Source organism: Pelophylax lessonae (assembly GCF_965119305.1).
Source record: "Pelophylax lessonae genome assembly, chromosome: 5".
NCBI lineage: Eukaryota > Metazoa > Chordata > Amphibia > Anura > Ranidae > Pelophylax > Pelophylax lessonae.
Window position 1 is genome coordinate 459,242,259 of NC_138772.1, and position 20,010 is coordinate 459,262,268.

At 43.2% G+C, this 20,010-nt stretch overlaps 1 protein-coding gene across 1 annotated transcript in view; it reads right to left on the reverse strand.

Annotated features, from left to right (window-relative positions):
• LOC309555474 (uncharacterized protein) overlaps positions 1-20,010 on the reverse strand; it is a 128,603-nt gene that overhangs the window by 17,823 nt on the left and 90,770 nt on the right. The window contains exons 9-10 of the mRNA XM_082257501.1: positions 15,942-16,100; positions 4,424-4,591 (exon numbers count right to left, since the gene is read on the reverse strand). Of these exons, the coding sequence (XP_082113627.1) occupies positions 4,424-4,591; positions 15,942-16,100 (327 nt within the window). The remainder of the gene's footprint in view (positions 1-4,423; positions 4,592-15,941; positions 16,101-20,010) is intronic.

A 20,010-nucleotide genomic window follows, 5' to 3' on the forward strand; every position in this document is an offset into this window, starting at 1 on the left:
GGGTTTCTCCATAACACCAGTTGCCGTAGTTATTTGGACCGTCGTGTATGCATGAAGGGAGGACAGAACGACAACATTCCATGTATCCCTCCACTTCACTGCAAGCAATTTGTCCGTTTTCAAGCAGGCTCTCTCCCCCCCCCCCCCCCGACTAAGACGGGAATTTACAAGCCGGTGGCTAATTCAAGCAGGTGGCTAAATAGTGGCACGCTTGTGTAAAAATTGTCCACGTACAAATGGTACCCCTTTCCGGATAAGGATGACACCAAGTCTCAAACTATCTTGCCGCTGCTCCCTATGTAGTCTGGGCAGTTGGGAGGCTCCACAGAGCTATCTTTTCCCTTGTAGACCCAGAAACTAACTGTATAACCTGTGGCCCTGTCACACAGCTGATACAGTTTGACCCCATATCTGGCACGCTTGCTGGGGAGATACTGTTTCATAGCAAGGAGGCCAGTAAACTTAATCAGGGACTCGTCAACGCAGACAACTTGTTGGGGGGTAAAGAAGGCTGCAAACAAACCGCTGATTGAAGTGGTCTACGGGGGGCTGAATTTTGTGGAGCCGACCATATTCAGGGTCTCCCCGAGGACGACAGATTTCATTGTCGTTGAAATGCATAAATCGCAGAATTTGCTCGTATCTGACCCTGGACATGGAGGCAGAGTACACGAGCATATGGTGAATTGGGCTAGTGGACCAATATAGCTGCAATTCACTCTTTTTGGTTATGCCCATGTTGAGGGAAAGGCCCAGAAACGTCTTAAACTTATACCAGCGTATAAATTTGTTTGGTCCACAATAGATCTGAAAAGATCTTCCGTGAAAAACAGTTCATAAAAATTTAGGGGAGTAAAATTGTCTGTTTCCACATGGATTCCAGGTTGGCCAGTGAATGGGGGAAGTACGGGTGCTGTAGTATCAGTGGGTTGCCAATCAGGATATGCCAGCACATCAGGGAGGGCACTATGGGCTCTACGGGTAGTCTTAGAATACGCGGTGGGTGCGGGCCACTACTTATGCTAGCCACTGCACCAGCTTCAACTGCACCTATGGGACTCGCCACGTCACCAAGTGTTACTGCAGTGCTGGTTGTACTAAGTCCAGGGTGTACTAGGCCGCTGGTGCTTGCCAGGTCACCAGAAGGCTGAGTGGCACTAGTACCGACACTCTGCTCCATATGAGCTTGCTGCGATCTCTGCACCTCAGCAACTCCAGAATGGGGTCGGGTACGCCTGGTTCTAACAGGGACCCATCCGTCGTCTGAGCTATCTGTCAGGGAGCCGCTGCTCTCTTCAGGTTTGTATACTGACCCTGATTCTGCCAGTGAGGCTTCCCCATCGCTCTCATCTGACATGGTCAGTATACTGTAAGCCTCTTCACTACTGTACCACGGTTTGGTCATTTTAGCAACTAAATTTACCGGTACAGTAGTGTGACTCACAGGTAAAAAAAGCACCTGGTTGTCAAGGACTATTTCAACCGCTAGGCCTGACTCTGCTAACACAGCGGTTTTGTGTTTTTTAGTAAGTGACAGTAATCTATTGATTACTACACTTGCCTGGGTGGGGTGGGCTGGTTGGAGGTGTTAAACACAGGTGCTGGCAGGAATCAGTGCTGATCGTGCAAACACTGCGTTTTGGGAACCCTAAACTATGGGGACGCTAGTATACTTCTGATCAGATCAGATATTGATCTGTTCAAACACTATACTAGTAATATAAGTGTATGTGTGTGTATGTGTGTCTATGTGGTAATCAAGGGGTTATTTCTAACTATGCAACGGGGATCTGCGCTATCTTAGACTGACGCTAACATTAACTAATGTCACCTGTGACACTAATAATAGTGATCAGAAAAAAAACTGTACACTATAAGTGACACTGTGACAGGGCAATGAAGGGGTTAACTGGGGTGATCAGGGGGTTTATCTTTATGGGGGGGGGGGTGGCAGGGACCCTAAAACTACTTGGGACAGAAATTTACTCGCTAGCGTTAACTGTGAACACAATCACACTATCACAGATATACAAAAAAAACACTATATTACCTGTGTAAGGTGTGCAATGTGACAGGGGGAGGGGTTAACTGGGGGTGATAAGGGGGGGATCAGGGGGTTAAATCTTTACTGGGGGGTGACGGGTATCTTAACCCTAAAAGGAACGGCCGCAAGCGCTAAACCTGGTCACAAGTCACACTGATACAGATATATAGGAAACTGCTATATACTGTATGCAGTGTGTGTTGTGACAGGGGTGTAGGGGTTAACTGTGGGTGATCAGGGGGTTAAATCTTTATTGGGGGGTGGGGGGACCCTAAACCTCCTTGGGACAGAAACTAACTCACTAGCGCTAACTCAAGTCACAATCACACTCATACAAAATACAGTAAAACACTATATTACCTGTATATTAGTGTGAAATGTGATGGGGGGGAAGGGGTTAACTGAGGGTGATCAGGGGGTTAAATCTTTATTGGGGGGGGGGTGGCAGGTATCCTAAGTATAAAAGGAAGGGCCACAAGCTAAAACCTGGTCACAAGTCACACTTATACAGGTATATAGGAAAATGCTATATACTGTATACAGTGTGTGTTGTGACAGGGGGTGTAGGGGTTAACTGGGGGGTGATCGGGGGTTAAATGTGCCTTGCCTAGGTGTGTGTGTGTGGGTGTTTGGTGCAGTACTCACAGTTCAGATCCGCTCTCTCCTCTCGATGAATACAAAAAGGATTTGGGGAGGAGAGAGCGGGTCTTTTCTGTGCCCGTGTTTACATTAGACAGGCACATACAGTATCTGATTGGGCAGGACCGATCAACAGGTCCAGGCCAAAAATCATTGGTCTGGACCTGATGACTGATCGGTTCTGAACACAATCAGCGGGGCCGGTGGCGTGAAGGAGCGCGCACCAGAGCGGCGGGGCGAGCGACGTAGGGCTACGTCGCTTTGCCTGTAGGGGGCTGACTGCCACAGTAAATAGTCGTGCAGCGGTCGGCAAGTGGTTAAATGGTGCACGTTTAGGATATATTTCTTTTACCTACAGGTAAGCTTTATTATAAGCTTACCTGTCGGTACAAGGGTCCAAGCAGTGTTTACTATGGTTTAAATTCTCTATCCTGCATACATACATACATACACATCCACTAGGGCAAAATTAGACAGATGCCATTTAACTTACCAGCATGTCTTAGGAGTGCGGTCGGAATTAGAAGAAATCAAATGCACAGTGCTTGCTGTCCCTCCTGGTATATGCACATCATATCCCAGGAGACATAGCCCTTCATTCAGAAAGGAGGTTGTGCCTAGCACATCATTGGGAGGCACAGCTGCTTAATCTGGAAGAGCCAGCGGGCCTCTCGATGATGTCACAAACAACATGGCGGTGTGGGACCGAGCGGTGGCAGAAGACAAAAGGGTCCCAGCGGGACCACACTGGATCCTCTGGGTGGGTGAGTATGTGAAATGTGCACAACAGACCACCTGGTAAGTGGGGGGATGGGGACGGATGAAGATCCACTTTAAGTTACTGTGCTATTGTTACTGTGTACGAATCATGAAAAGCTGAAAATAGTAGTACAATAATCTTTAATACTAGAGTCTTCAATACTAAAAATTACGTAGATCTTAGCACATGTACCCTAAAAGAAAAATGTTAGCTGTTTATTTTTTCTCCTTCTTGCCATGACAAGATCTAATACACTAAACTACACTTTATAGTAACACGACCATGCGTTCATATTAGACCTACTAATGTGATTGCTAACCTGAAATGCAGGCAATGAAAAGTATACACTAGAACTCAAAAAATATGACTCAATAATACAGGTACTTACATCAAAAACAAAAACTACTGGAAGTGTAAACAGGCCTTTAAAGCAGAAATAAAATCATTATAGTGGTCCGAAGCACATAAGGGGCATCCTCATTGGCTGGCATAAAATGTTCCACTTTAAATGCACTATCCCAGCAAAGGAGGGCAGAAATTATTTATCTCAAATGCTGGAGCATGAATATAAGGCACATAGTTTATATTACGGCTCTAGGTTACTGGCCCTTTAACACAAAAATCTAAGCCTCCCACTACATTACTTAAGATACTCATTAACCATAAAGAAAACAGATCCCCCCCCCTAAAATTAAGCACAAGGCAGCCCCTGTCTCATCGGTGAGCTTCTCCTTGTTCCTCTTGTAGGTACGCAAGCGTCAACCTATTCTTTTATTCTTAAGATAAATTGAATAGATTTTAGAATGCACTTTTCTATGTGTGAAGTGCACAGTGCTTTCCATTCTCAGGGAGTGACATAAACAACATTCCAGTGTTCCTGTTGACCTCACATTTGTCCTGACTGGTCATACACACTAAGCTCCATTTTCCTCCCTTTTCCCAGTCAGGAAGAAGAGTTCAGTGTGCTGCGGGCACATTACCTGTTTATGTAACTGGGAGATGTGCTCCACCAAATGGTTCTTCTCTACACGCAAGAGGGAGTTTTCCTGCTGAAGCCCAGAGTGTTTACTCTGTAAATCTGTCAGTTGCTTGTACAGTGAACTTCCAGCCATCTCCACAGACTTCCTGCCTTGTTCTAGCTGCAGCACCTGTTAATAGTCCGGATTAAAAAAAAAAAAAAAACATTGTTAAGAACATAATGTAAACCCATGCAGTAACCAATGGCAACCATAAAGATTTTAGTTGTAATAAGTTGGTCATGCCAATGGAACATGATTTTTTTTTTTTTTTTTTTAACTTCATCTTCATTTTTATTTTTCTCAATAACAAAATTTTCATACACAAAGAACAATACAAAAATATTCCACAAAGAAGATACAAATCATAGAAGGAAGAAAAAAGCTTCCCACTCCCAGCACCCCCCTCTCTACCCCAACTTCCAGCCCTCCCACCTCCCACCCCTCGCTCTCTTTAGGATTAAAATATTTAACAAGCAAAATAGAGTAGGAGTATAAACAAATCTGACTTCCTAGAAATTTGCAGTGTCGGGTGCCAATCCTGAAGTATCAATCCATACTTTCCATATTTTCTCAAATCTATTTCGCCCTTCTCATGTAGACCATTTTTTCCCTTAATATTGTATTGTTAACACTGCCCAGCCAGTCCATAACAGATGGTGGCTTAACATTTATCCATCTACCTGTAATCAGTTTTCTTGCCTGGTAAATACATCTCAATACTACTATACTTTTAGCCCCAAATCCAACGTTCTGCTCCATAAATCCCAGCACACACAGCACTGGGTCTAATCGTAAACCTATTCCAAATACTGGATTATTTTAGCCCATTACCTCTTCCCAGTACCTATACAGTTTGGGACACCTCCAGAGCATGTGAATCAAATCTCCATTTACAGCTCCATATATGGGACAAGCTGCATCCGGAAGTCTCCCAAGCCGAAGCAATCTTTTAGGTGTATAGTATGCTCTATGCACAATGTAAGACTGCATGAGCCTCTGGGCTGCTGAGAGAGACAGTAGGTCTATTGAGGTTATTAATTCATTCCAGTGGGCATCCGTTCATTTCCCCACATCTTCTTCCCATTTTATTCTACTAGAAAGTTGAGAATCTTTTTCCAATACTTTAAGATGCATCTTTTTATATAATTCTGAAATCAACCCTTTACGGGAAGTGACCTCTGTCAGGTTTTCTAATAGGGGGATTCTACACCATTCTAACCCTCCCTCCTTAAATTGTGTTGTTAATGCTCGTCTTAACTGCAAGTAATGATAGGAATTTCTATTTCATTATTTCATAACCCAAACTTCTTTTAACTCTTGAAATGTCTTCAATATCCCTGTTACATATAGTTGCGAAAGCCTTACCACCCCCTTTTTTTTCCAATTACTAAAGCTCTCCAACTTCTCCAATTCGGGTAGGTTTGCATTGTCCCAAATAGGCGTATACTGTGTACATCCTAGATATTGAAATATTGTTTGTGTTATATTCCATAGTTTCATCGTTAATTTTTACTGAGGGGCACTGACCCTCCCTCCCCAAGGAGTCCGCCTCCAAAGCTTCCACCAAATATGTATGTGGGGTGCAAGTTAATAGCGCTTGTGAATTGTATCTAACGGTGTCATTGCTCGACCCCCAACCCCCTATCTGTTGCAACTGAGCTGCCAAAAAATAGCTCCAGGGATGCGGGACAGCTAAACCTCCTTTATCTCTCGGTAACTGCAACACTCGTAAGCGAACTCTTGCTTGCCTTTAATTCCAGATCAATTTCCTAAAAAAGCCCTCCAACTTCCTAAACCACAGTCCGGAAATCCAGATTGGTGAATTGTGTAGAATATATAAACGTTTTGGCAACCACACCATTTTAATCAGGCTACTACGAACCACTACTGGCAAAAGTGCCACTAATAAATGTATTTGGCGGCTCCAGACTTTTTAGTATGTACGAATAACCTAGGGTTTACTGTTATGTTTTCTCCTAGGTATTTAATGCTGGCACTCACCGGCAGTTCCCCTTCCAACCTATCAACTGGGAGAAGAACTGATTTCTCCCAGTTGATAGAGATCCCAGAAACTCTTCCAAATCTTTTTTATGACATCCATCACTGCAGTTAGAGAATAATTTGCATCTCTCAAAAACAGGAGGATATCATCCGTATAGAACGAGGTCTTTTCTTCATTCATCCCTCTTCTAAAACCTCTTATATTTCCCGCTGTTCTAATTGTGATAGCCAAGGGTTCCATTGCCAGGGTGAAAAGCAGGGGCGATAAAGGTCACCCCTGTCTTGTCCCCTGAAACAACGAGAAGTATTCCGAGCATCTATCATTTATCTTCACTTTCGCCCTTGGAAATGTATACAACAGTTTCTCCCATTTCATAAAAAAAGGGCCAATGCCAAATGCCGATAAGACCGACCACAAATAGTGCCACAGCATCGCACAGCATTTGACAGCATCGAGGGATAGCACCACTTATAAGCCCTGCTCTTCTGAAGCGATTTGTAGATTTAAAAATAATCTCCTAATATTTAGTGATGTTGCTATACCAGGAATAAAGCCACATTGATCCGGGTGAATTATGGTATGGATTACCTTACTTAATCTAACAGCCAAAAGTTTAACATCCACGCAAAGCAGGGAGATTGGTCTATATGATGCAGGCTGGGTTGGGTCTTTCCCTTCTTTTGGCAGTATTATTATCATAGTCTCTGTCATGGAGAGCGGTAGTTCTCCTTTTTTCCAATGCCCCATTTAAAGAGGTTGTAAACCCCACATTTTTTTTTTCAACCTGCAAGAGAAACACATAATGAGCTAGTATGCATCGCATACTAGCTCATTATGAAATACTTACCTCAGAACGAGCCCCCGCCGTGCCGCCCGCTTACCTCTATGACGGGCGACATGTCCAGTCACCCGTCTTCCGGGATCCCGGCATCCGGCCATCTGATTGGCCGGAGCCGCGGTGACGTCACTCCCGCGCACGCGCGCGGGAGCCGACGGTCACGGCACGGGCCTCTGAAGGAACGGCACCAGCAGCTGTTCCTTCAGAGCGCATACGCCAGTGACGTCACTGGCTACATGTAAGGTAAATATCTCCTAAACGGTACATGTTTAGGAGATATTTACAGTACCTATATGTAAGCCTTATCATAGGCTTACCTATAGGTAAATGTGTCAGAGGAGGGTTTACTTCCTCTTTAACATGCACAACAACTCTGGCAGCATTATCTCCCCATATTCGTTATTGATCTCACTTGGTAGTCCACCAGTTCCTGGTGTTTTGTGGTTGGCTGGACACCTGGTCACCCCTACAGCTCAAGTCCCAATAGACATTGTAGTAGATGTAGAAATATTTTGGGACTTTGCCAGAAGGGCCAGCATGTGCCCAGTATTTTCTCCTCCCTCATAATGAGTTTGTTTTAAAAAAAAAACATGTTGTTCTCAGCTTTCTTCAGAGCTAATGTACGATATTATTGTTGTACCTCCATCCACTTAGATTATCTGGTGATGGATCTTCTATATATGCTTTTTCCATTTCGGCCACTGTCCCCAGCATATTCAAATCCCAGTCCTTAGAATACTTCTTCTTCCTAGAGATCTGCTGAATAATATACCCCCTTAAGTAAGCTTTAAGGGTATCCCACACTATATCTGACATTGCTGAAGCTTTGTTATAAGCCAAGAATTCCAGTAGTGTGTCTATCACTACCTCTTTAGGGGCAATCAGTTGTTGCCAAAAAAAGATTCATTCTCCACTCTGCCTCAACCCCCTCTTCCCTGACCCTAGTGACAAGATTATAGGTGAATGGTCCGACAACCCTCTAGCCTCATATCTAAACTCTGTTACTAATGGGGCAAGTATATAATTCCCTAAGGCCATATCTATTCTAGAAAGTGATAAATGTACTCCGGACTGACATGAAAAAGATTGAGTAGTTGGATAATGTTCCTGCCAAATGTCCTTCAACCCTGTCTCTTTAAATATCCTATACAATGACATATATGGGCTTTGCTCAGAACCCTTTCCTGGTGAAAACCTATCTATCTGATTATTCATTACCATGTTAAAATATCCTACTATCTATCCTACTGTCACCCTTGGTTTATGAATCATAAATTCCAACAAATATTTATTACATTCATAAGCACGCATGGCATCTCTGCCAGTGTGCAGTATATAAATATGTATCTACCCTCACCATCTACTTTTATTTGCCTACAGGAGAATGACACCGACCTATGGATAAGGATACTTGTTCCCCTTGAATGATATTGCTGAGGGAATTCTTTACATTTTAATCGCCCCACTGTTTCTTTGGTCAGGTGTGTCTCCTGTAAGCAAAGAACAGCTACTTTAAGGGTTGAGACAGTCTTGAACACAGCTATTTTTTTAAAGGGTCTCCTAATCCCCTCACATTCCATGAACAAATCGTCACCTTACCATTCATCTTAACTCAAGAAAAGAAAAAAAACAAAAGGAAAATGTAAATTGTGTATATATAAATTGTGAACCCTTCTATCTGAATAGGGACCATGTTTCTTTAACCCATAACTTCTATATTTTATATCCAGTGTCTGCAAGCCCAATATCAATTTTACCCTTTCACGCTAATATACAAATTTCAGTGTATCTTGACCATCAGCATTTTTTTTTCTATGCCAAATAAGTGACGCTACTTTTCCCCTATTTTCTCTAAAAATATGGGTATGCCATTCCTTCAGAGCGCATGCGCAGGTGATGTCACTGGCTGCTGCTTACTAGAACGTTTGCACGTTGCATGGAGCGGTGCACGTTTAGGAGATATTAATTTTGCCTACAGGTAAGCTTTTTTTATAAACGTATTAAAATGTATCTACTAAGTGAAAGCAAAAAAAGATATTGAAGTAGATAGTGGCGCTTACAATATCCCCCATGAAAACAAGTGAATATTTCCAATAAACAAATAAAGTCCAAAATAATGTTAATAAAATCCATAAATATGATAATTGATGATTCAATGACTGTCCCCCACAACACGTGACTCTGTGTCACCACTCCCTTTTGGATATCAACTCACCAAATGATATGCCAAGTTCTCTCGTATTGGCAATAACAGCAGATACCCGCTCTGGGATTAATGGTGAATCATAAGATGTGTCCAATCCTTTCGGGTGCAAATGTATATGCAAGTACTCTCGTATTAGCAATACCAGCAGATGCCCACTCTGGGACTTATAGTTAATCATAAGATGTGTCCAGTCCTTTTGGGTGCTCCATGTATAATGGACATAGAATATAAAGAAAAAGTGCCAATAGTGTGATACCGTAAAAAGTTTTTAAAAACAGCTAATCCTTATGTAGTACACACTCACAATGTAGACAATATAACCAACCACTCGCGGTATACCGGATTTTCACTTCCGGTTTTGTGTCACTGGTCACTTCCGGTTGCCGTACAGCCACGTACTGATGTGTTTCGTCATACCGACTTCGTCCTGGGACTTCAACCGGAAGTGACAAGTGACGAAAAAAAAGAAGTGACGATCCAGTATCCCGCGAGTGGTTGGATGAGACATGGAATCGTAAGTGTTTTTATGGTATCACACTATTGGAACTTTTTCTTTATACTCTATGTCCATTATACATGGAGCACCCGAAAAGGATTGGACACATCTTATGATTAACCATTAATCCCAGAGTGGGCATTTGCTGTTATTACCAATACGAGAGTACTTGGCATTTACATTTGGTGAGTGGATATCCAAAATGGAGTGGTGACACAGATTTACGTGGTATGGTGGACAGTCATTGAATCATAAATGATCATATTTATGGACTTTAGTAACATTATTTTGGAATTTATTTGTTTCTTGGATATATTCACTTGTTTTCACGATTTTCATGAGTGTTATTGTGAGCGCTACTATCTACTTCATTATCTTTTGCATTCATTTAGTAGATACATTTTAATATTTTCTATTTCAGTGTGACAGCTAATCATGTATAATTTCTGACATGGTACAGTGGTAGGATCTTTTTAGTAGTGCGCTCCTATACTGATCTTGGTGTGTTTTTCAATTTATTATAAACTTATGTTTAGGTAAAAATTGGCGCAAAGAGTTTATTATCACATTACCAGCTTCATCATTTTGCTGGGAGAACGCAGAGACTGTGTTCTGAGCACAGAAAGCTCTGCTGCCAATGGACGCATATGTGCAGCATGTGGCGTTAAAGCTTTAAAGCCCACCCTCTTTGCCACCTCACATTACTCTAGGCAAGAGGTTAAGCTCACCATACACAGTACAGTTTGAATGTACAATCTAAGAATTTATGTAATCTATATATTTACAATGCACCAAAGCTATGTAAGGACCTACCTATACTATCTAAATTTCTATCTAAATCAATTTGTATCCCCTCGGGCAAAACACCCAGCACTATTTTTTTTTTAATTTATACCTTCATTTAAAATACTTTAAGGCCCCTTTCACACAGGCGGACTGTTCAGATCTGCCTGTCAGTTTTTTTGGCGGATCTGAATGGGGCATCGGATGTCAGTGTAGACATGTCCGCTGACATCTGATCCGATCTGTCAAATCTGGACGGATGGAAACGGTCCGTTCCCATCCGATTCCCCCATAGAGATGCATTGGGACCTGACAGCTGTGTCTCTGCACACAGCACGGAGAACAGCTGTCATCCACCTTCTCAGCGGGGATCAGCGGATCGAACCCCCGCTGAGAAAAACTGAGTCCGTCTGACGGACTCCATGTATAAAAGAGCCCTATGTGTTTCTAAAGGTAGAAGGTTTTTGATCTTAATGCATTCTATGCATTAGGATTAAAAAACCTTCTGTGTGCAGCAGCCCCCCTCAGCCCCCCTAATACTTACCTGAGCCCCATCTTGATCCAGCAATGTTGTACTAGAGACTCAACTGTCCGGGACTCTCCCTCCTGATTGGCTGAAACACACAGTGGGCGTCATTGGCTCCCGATGCTGTCAAAGTTAGTGAGCCAATGAGGAGAGCGAGGGGGCGGGGCCGAGCCAGGGCTCCGTGTCGGAATGGACACACAGAGCAGTGGGTTGGCTCAGGTGCCCCCATAGCAAGCTGCTTGCTGTGGGGGCACTCAGGAGGAGGGAGGAGCAGAGGTGAGGGACCCGAGAAGAGGAGAATCTGGGCTGCTCTGTGCAAAACCACTGTACAGAGCAGGTAAGTATAACATGTTATTTTTAAACAAAAAAAAAAAACAAGACTTGAATATCACTTTAAAGTATACGTAAACCCTAAAAACGAACATCTCTTTTTTGATCCCTTTTACTTAGATAGCAAGCAATTGTGCTGCATGTTTGAAAATCACTTGTTAAGCTATTGCTAGACTTGCCAGGCTTTACAAATTTGTTGAACAACTGCAGCAAGTCCACATTGCATGACTCCAGATCAACTTTTCTGCAAATGTTCTGCAAGTCTGCTGCAAGTTCTGGTTCAGTTATATTTTGAAATAATCATCCTACCGCAGGGGCTGAATTTTCATGCTGTAGACTTGCAGATCTCTTGCTGTAGACTCACCACTGCAACTTTACTCATGTTAGAGACTTGCCATGCAGATTTGCTACAAACTTGAAAAGTGTCAACTAGAACTTGTGCTTCAAGTGCTCTGCAAGTGTACAACTTGCCAGTGAAAATGTGCAGCAAGTTAACAGACTTACAATTCAACACTGCCACAAATTTGTGGCAAGTTATCCTTGCTATCAGGGTGGTCTGTTAAATTTACCCTTGAAATCTATGTGTTAAATCTGTTCCCTAATCCTAGTACAGGCGGTCCCCGGGTTACAAACATCCGACTTACAAACAACTCCTACTTACAAATGGAGGGAGACAACAGGACATGAGGCGAAATCTCCCCCTAGGAAGGGAAATTCACTCCTGTAAGAGTTCTCATGCAAAAAAAGGTGTCTCCACTGAAGCTTTATCACCAATCCTTGTTTCCACAACCCAAAATTTTCAAAATCCAATTGCCATAGGGAAAGTGAGCCGAAATCTTCTGAACAGGGGTACAGACATCAAAACAAATGGTACAGGGGTGTTAACCCTTCCCTATGCTATCCAAAAAAACCTAAAAATTATTATTTTGGATGGAGCTAAACCTGAAAAATGTACCTTTTTCGACTTACAAACAAATTTGACGTAAGAACAAACCTACAGACCCTATCTTGTTTGTAACCCAGGGACTGCCTGTACACACTGCTAGTTTTTTTTTTTTTTAACCCAGCAGGCTGAATTAAAAAAAGAACTGACCGCTCAAGCCAGAGGTGCTGTACTAACAACCCGAAATTAGTATAGCGATCTCCACTGCTGTTCTATTGTGTTCTGACAGAGGAACACCCCCCCCCCCCCCGCCATTGACCAATAGATCGTCGGCAGACCTTTTTCGGTCACGACCCTTCAACAGGAGTCGGCTGGTTTCTGTTGGACCAGCTGCAGCACACATGGGCTAAAAGTCGGGCGGTTTCTATTGAACCGGCTGATGTCACCCGACAATATACAGGGCTATAGTGTAAAAAAAAAAAACTTTTGACTGTGTCATAAATTCAGCGCTGTCCTGTGTAATCTCAAGTTCTCCCAGTTCTTATTTTTCAGTACAGAAAGATTAGTCTCTATGCTGTGGAGATAAGGAGAGCAAAGGAGGGATAATTAACAGACATACTGGGCTGCACTGACACCAGGTCTTGTAATTTTAGTCTACAAAAATTAATTTCACAACAGTCAAATAAGAGCTTAGTGCATTTCTGATGCAGTTCAACACCTTGTATATGCAAGGCCTTTAGCCCTACTGCTGTTGCCAACATAGGTATTATGTCTGCAGCAGTGCCGACATGTGCACATACTCCCATGAGTTAAAGCAGCTGTAATTTTTTTTTCCTTTTTGTCTCACGGCTGTCAGCTTTACAGCCACCTGATCACTTTTACTTGCTGATTTACTTTGGTGAGTAAGGACCCAGAAAGAGCTCAGCTATGGGCACTTCTGGGTTTGGTGCTGTCAAACCCTGGCTGCTCTGGCAGGGAAAAAAGCTTATCAAGCACAGACTGTGCTTAATCGGCATCAACAGAGAGCAGAGATGACATTAGGGTTCTATTAGCGGTCTATTAGAATTTTAAAACACATAAAAAAATAAATAAATGTAAAAGCCCCAACCCAACATGCATATAGATATAATCCCATATATGCACAATGGGTGTACAAGAAAAAAAAAACACACATATTATGTATAGCAGTGCATGCCAAACTGGGAGCAGAAAATATTAGAACCATCATTTACGGTTAACTCCAAACTGATGACCTGTAAAAGCTTTAAACATTTTCTATGGACAATTGTTAGTGCTGTAGTTTTTAGCAATTTGTACATATTTGGTATCTACTTACTCTAAGCAACCTCATTTTATAAAACAAAAAAAAAAAAAAACAGACATGATTTCTTTATTGGAGGAATAAAATAACACATCACATGGCAGACAAGAAACCATATTTTAGATTTAGGCATTGGAAATTATATTGTTTTTGTGTGCTCTATAATGGATTTGCCCTTGAAATTCTACAAACAATACCCCATAATGACAATGTGAAAGACATTTGTTTGAAATCTTTGCAAATTTATTAAAAATAAAAAACAAAAAAAAAAACATGTACATAATTATTTACAGCCTTTGCTCAATACTTTATTGAAGCATCTTTGGCACCAATTATAGCCTCAAGTATTTTAAGTATGTTGCTACAAGCTTGGCACACCTATTTTTGGGCAGTTTCTCCCATTATTCTTTGCAGGACCTCTCAAGCTCCATCAGGTTGGATGGGGAGTGTCGGTGCACAGCCATTTTCAGATCTCTCTAGAGATGTTCGATTGGGTTCAAGTCTGGTTCTGGCTGGGCCACTCAAGGATATTCACAGAGTTGTCCTATAGCCACTCGTTTGTTATCTTGACTGTGTGCTTAAGGTCATTGTCCTGTTGGAGATAAACCTTCGCCCCAGTCTGAGGTCCAGAGTGCTCTAGAGCCGGTTTTCATCAAGAATGTCTCTATACATTGCTGCATTCATCTTTCCCTTGATCCTGACTAGTCTCCCAGTCCCTGACGCTCAAAAACATCCCCACAGCATGATACTGCCACCACCATGCTTCATGTAGGGATGGTATTGGCCAGGTGATGAGCGGTGCCTGGTTTCCTCCAGACATGATGCTTGCCATGCAGGCCAAAGAGTTCAATCTCTGTTTTATCAGACCAGTGAATTTTGTTTCTCATGGTCGGAGAGTCCTTCAGGTTCCTTTTGGCAAACTCCAAGAGGGCTGCCATGTACCTTTTACTGAGGAGTAGCTTCCGTCTGGACACTCTACCATACAGGTCTGAATTGTGGAGTACTGCAGAGATGGTTGCTCTTCTGGAAGGTTCTCCTTTCTCCACAGAGAAATGCTGTAGCTTTGTCAGTGACCATCGGGTTCTTGGTCACCTCCCTGACTAAGTCCCTTCTCCGCCAATCACTCAGTTTGGCCAGGTGGACCGTTCAAGGAAGAGTCCTGGTGGATCCAAACTTCTTTATTTATGGATCATGGAGACCACTGTGCTCACTGGGACCTTCAATGCTGCAGAAATTTATCTGTACCCTTCCCCAGATCTGTGCCTCGATACAACCCTGTCTCTGAGGTTTACAGACAATTCCATGGACTTCATGTTTTGGTTTATGCTCTGACATGCACTGTTAACTGTGGGACCTTTTATAGACAGGTGTGTGCCTTTCCAAATCATGTCCAATCAACTGAATTTACCACAGGTGGACTCAAATCAAGTTGTAGAAACGTCTCAAGGATGACCAGTCGAAACAGGGTGAATCTGAGCTCAATTTTGAGTGTCATGGCAAAGGCTGTGAATACTTATGTACATGTGATTTTTTTTTTAATTTTTTTATTTCTGATAAATTTGCAAAGATTTCAAACAAACTTCTTTCACATTGTCAATATGTAGTATTATTTGCAGATTTTTTAGGAAAATAATGAATTTAATCCATTTTGGAATAAGGCTGTAACATAACAAAATGTGGACAAAGTGAAGTGCTGTGAATATTTTCCAGATGCACTTATGGCAAAGATGTACTGCAAATGTTTTTTTTTTTTTTTGCCCTGACATACCCTTTAGGGTTTCAAACACTAGAAGGTGACTGGCCATGTACACACAATCTGGACACCAAAAGATCATTGTCACAAACCATTACTGTACAAGCCAATCTAGGTAATTGGCAAGTAGAGGGGGTCTACCATAATGATTTAGCCTCTGTATGTTAGACTCGCTATTCACAAATAACAATATATCCAACATCCTAGGTTCATGTAATATGAAGGATTTCAGACCCCATGTTTTGCTTTTCCTGGTCTGTAAAATATTTTGTGAAATTTCTGATGATGCCCATAAAAAATATAATTTGCCACAACCTTTAGGAAAGATTTGAAAGTTTTACCTCTGCCTGTGCTGCAGCAACTTTCTCCTTCTCATCCTGCACCAGTCTTCTCCAGTGTGATAGTTTTAGCTCTAGTTGTCTCTCATTCTCTTTCCCTGATACCAGCTCAGAGATCCTTTTTGTAAGGTTCAAACTTTCATTTTCCCTGAGTTGCCGTTCCTAGAAGAATAGAAGTTCATACAGTTTGCAGTGTATCCAAAAACCTAACAGGATAAAACAGACATACTAGGCGTAAAAGATATTAGTCTGTGAATGAAGTCTCTAGAAACACATTTACCACATCCATTGATAACTGGCTTATTATAATATGGGTAGATGCGAAGTGGAAGAATCAGAAACTAAATTCTTTTATTTGCTGGGGACACTGGTGGTGAGATAGCTCTGTTATTATTTGGCTGATAATTTTCCACCCGCCTTAGTCAATTTTTACATCGAATTTGTCAAGCCGGATGGTGCTGACAGGGTCACTCACGGCTCGAAGTTTGGCTGATTCAGCAGAATTTGACCAAAATTCCTGTTGTATATGACTACAGGGCAGTGCCATCTTAAGAGCATTAAAGGGCCCCGGGCAATGAAGTGCACTGGGGCCCTGCCTACACAATCACTCACAAGAATAAACATGCAATTTATTGATAAGGGGATATTTATTGGTACATCAGTGGCAGGCTAATGACAGCTTCCAAGTTGGGTGGCTGGGTCCGGTGAACACACATACGGACGGGAGTCAGACTCGACTGTCCTGTGTCTGCCTGTTCCCGTGGAGGCGGACAGGCATTCCTGCAGTTGTGACAGCAGCGCAGGGCTGACAGGGACTAATGCTTGGCTGGGGCTGGGTCGCTAGGCAGGTGGGGCCCCCAGGCAAGTGGGGCCCCCCCCGGGCAACTACCCAGCATGCCCATTCAGTAAGATGGCCCTGCTATAGGGCACAGGAGTGAAGGTTGGAGGGAGAAAGCACTGAGTGCTGCTGGGGAAACAGAAGATCAAATCTCCCAGCAGCGTGTACAGCAAGAAAGGTAAGTATTGATACTTCTTTTGCAGGTAGAGCTTAGCTGAGATTGTTTTTGACCTGACAGGTTTGCTTTAAAGCCATACAATATCAAATTATTAAAAGACAGGATTAAAATTCTGTATCGCGTATAGGTTTCTCTAGAATTGGATTGGGCACTATTAGCATCTTGTTTTTAGTTACCCATCTCCCCACCTATAATCAATGCCCCTGATATTGTTTTTTTTTTGTTCATATTGAAACATGAGTGTTTATTCCTTTCTCATGCGTTATGGGAGCAGGAGATGAATAAAGCCATCCTAAGCACTATCAGGCACCAAGCTATTACCACCACGTATTCTTACTTTTAGGAGAATGGTTGCTTCTGGGAATGGAGCAAAGGACAAATAACATAAACCGCAGGATGATGTTTCCAGCCCCAGGTATACAATGATGCTGAAATTGATATTTGTGTTTAAGGAAGTGGAGAATTTTATGAAAATGGGGGTGTTTGTCTTTCTGCAGTGGAATGTCATCATGTTATTCCAGCCTGCGTGCTGATAGGAACTGACACAGTCCTACAGACAAGGGAGATTACTTTTCTGCTTTTGATGTTTTCTCTCCTTTGCTGCTACAACAAGATGTGCTGGATGAGATAACATGAAAGGAAGAGATACTACCACAGTAACCTGAAACGCACACTCCTTTAGAAGTAAAAAAAAAAAAAAAAAAGGGTGCGTTACTGGTATTGATTACTTTTATGTTCATCATCTCAAATCAGAAAAACTGCAGACGTTCACAAATTAATGCTTATAATATTGTCCATCCTACATCGCTTAGTTACTGCAAGACAGGCTAATCTGTGCCACTACTGGGAAATTTGCTATGTGTATGGGTATTCTCTAAGTATCAGAGGGTCTGTTGAATGTTTTTAAAGTGTAAAGCTGGCCATTAATGGATCTTTTTTTTTTTTTTTTTTCATCCAACGGGCTGCAGCCACTGATTGAAAACGTTTTTCCAAAAATCATTAGACCGCCTTCTGTTAAGTGGTAGTGGCCACACATGAATCGAAATTTGGCCACGTCCCGGTAAAGTGGCAAAATTTCAATCCATCTATGGCTAGTTTAAAGTCGTTTTAAAGCAGGGCTAGGGAACCTATGGCTCGCGAGCCAGACGTGGCTCTTTTGATGGCTGCATCTGGCTCGCAGACAAATCTTTAATAAAGGGGGCGTGTCCAGACATGAGCTGCGCTGGACATGTAGTCCCAGAGCTCCGTTGCGTCTACCACAATGCCATCCGCGTAGCTGTACCCGAGGAGATTTCTGCACCATTTGACGGTACACTTTGTGGGCTACCCACCGCTACCCTCAGTTCGTCTCTGGGTGACCGGATTGCCGCGATATGGACCCCACCGCCAACTCGTGTGATGTGCATCTGAGGGCCTTGGCAATCATTGCCCGGTAAGGAGACCTGCCATCCGCTCCCTGTGCCCCGATAGACCTGATCTCCTTCCCTTCTGACACCCGGGGGCCCCCGGGAGCTGCCTCTCACTTCCACTTCTGAGGCCTTCAGTGGCCGGACGCCATTTTCTCAGGGCCTATACTCACCTCCATCACTCGCAGGCTTGCAAGCGCTTCACCACTCCGGCCTCATTGCATACCTGCCTGCTCTGCTCTCTTCCCGACTGGACTCCAGGCACTTTCACACGGCTCCATCTACTCACTGTATAGATGCGGCCCATGAATATGAATATTAAATAAAGGTTCCCGACCCCTGAAATGTATTGTATGGTTCTCACAGAACTACATTTGAAAATATGTGGTGTTCATGGCTTTCTCAGCCAAAAAGGTTCCCGACCCCTGTTTTAAAGGCTGAAGGTTTTTTACCTTCATGCATTCTATGCATGAAGATAAAAACCTTCTGTGTGCTGCTCCCCCTCCCAACGCAGCCCCCTCAATATTTACCTGAGCCCCCTCTCAATACAGCCATGTGCACAAGAGCTTCGGCTGTCCCGAGTCTCTCTCTCCCTATTGACAGACAGCAGCGGGAGCCATTGGCTCCCACTGTTGTCAATCACAGCCAGTCAGCCAATGAGGAGAGAGTTGAGGGTGGGGCCAAGCCGGGACTCTGTGTGTCTTATGGACGCATAGAGCAGAGCTCAGGAGCAAATTCGCACCAGTGCCCCAATAGCAAGCAGCTTGCTACTGGGGGCACTGGTCATGGTCATAAGGGAGGAGCCAGGAGCACTGGCGGAGGACCAGAGAAGAAGAGGATCAGGGCTGCTCTGTGCAAAACCACAGAGCAGGTAAGTATACCATGTTTGTTATTTATTTCTATTTTTTTAAAAGCTGAACCTTGAGGTCTCATACACACAGGATGGTTTTGCAGCATCAGGCGTTTTTTTTGTTGCAGCTTAAAATGGGCTCTTCACGTTATTCTCTGTGTCCATGCACACATAGGCTTTTTGGAGTTTTAAATGGCGTAAGGGTTTTCAAGCTGCAAAAAAACCCAGGGGCAGCGCGTTCTAAGGCAGCAGCGTTACAGCTGTAAAAATGCCTGATGTGGCTAAACGGCTTAATTTTTAATAAAGGACTTGTCAAATACCGTCTCTTGTTTTTTGTGACAATACACTGCTTTTTTTGGGTGATTGGATAGGGGTACATTGTACCCCATAATCATTTACATGGGGGGGGCTGAGATCCGAGGACCCCCTTTCTTAAAGTGGGCTTTCAGATTCTGATAAGCCCCCTGCCCGCAGACCCCCACAACCACTAACCAGGGTTGTCGGGAAGAGGCCCTTGGCACCCTCTGCCTCAAATCACCCATCCCTCATGTTGAGGGCATGTGGCCTGCTATGGCCCAGGAAGCGGGGGGGGCAATCGCTCGTCCCCCCCATTTCCTGACCTGTTGGGCTGCATACTCGGATAAGGGTCTGGTATGGATTACGTGGGGGACCGCCTGCTGTTTTTTGTTTTTTTTGGCCTGGGGGTTTCCCTTAAAATCCATACCAGACTAAAGGTTCTAGTATGGTCTTGGGGGAGGACCCCACAAATTATTATTATTTTTTTTTAAGTGTGGCGTGGG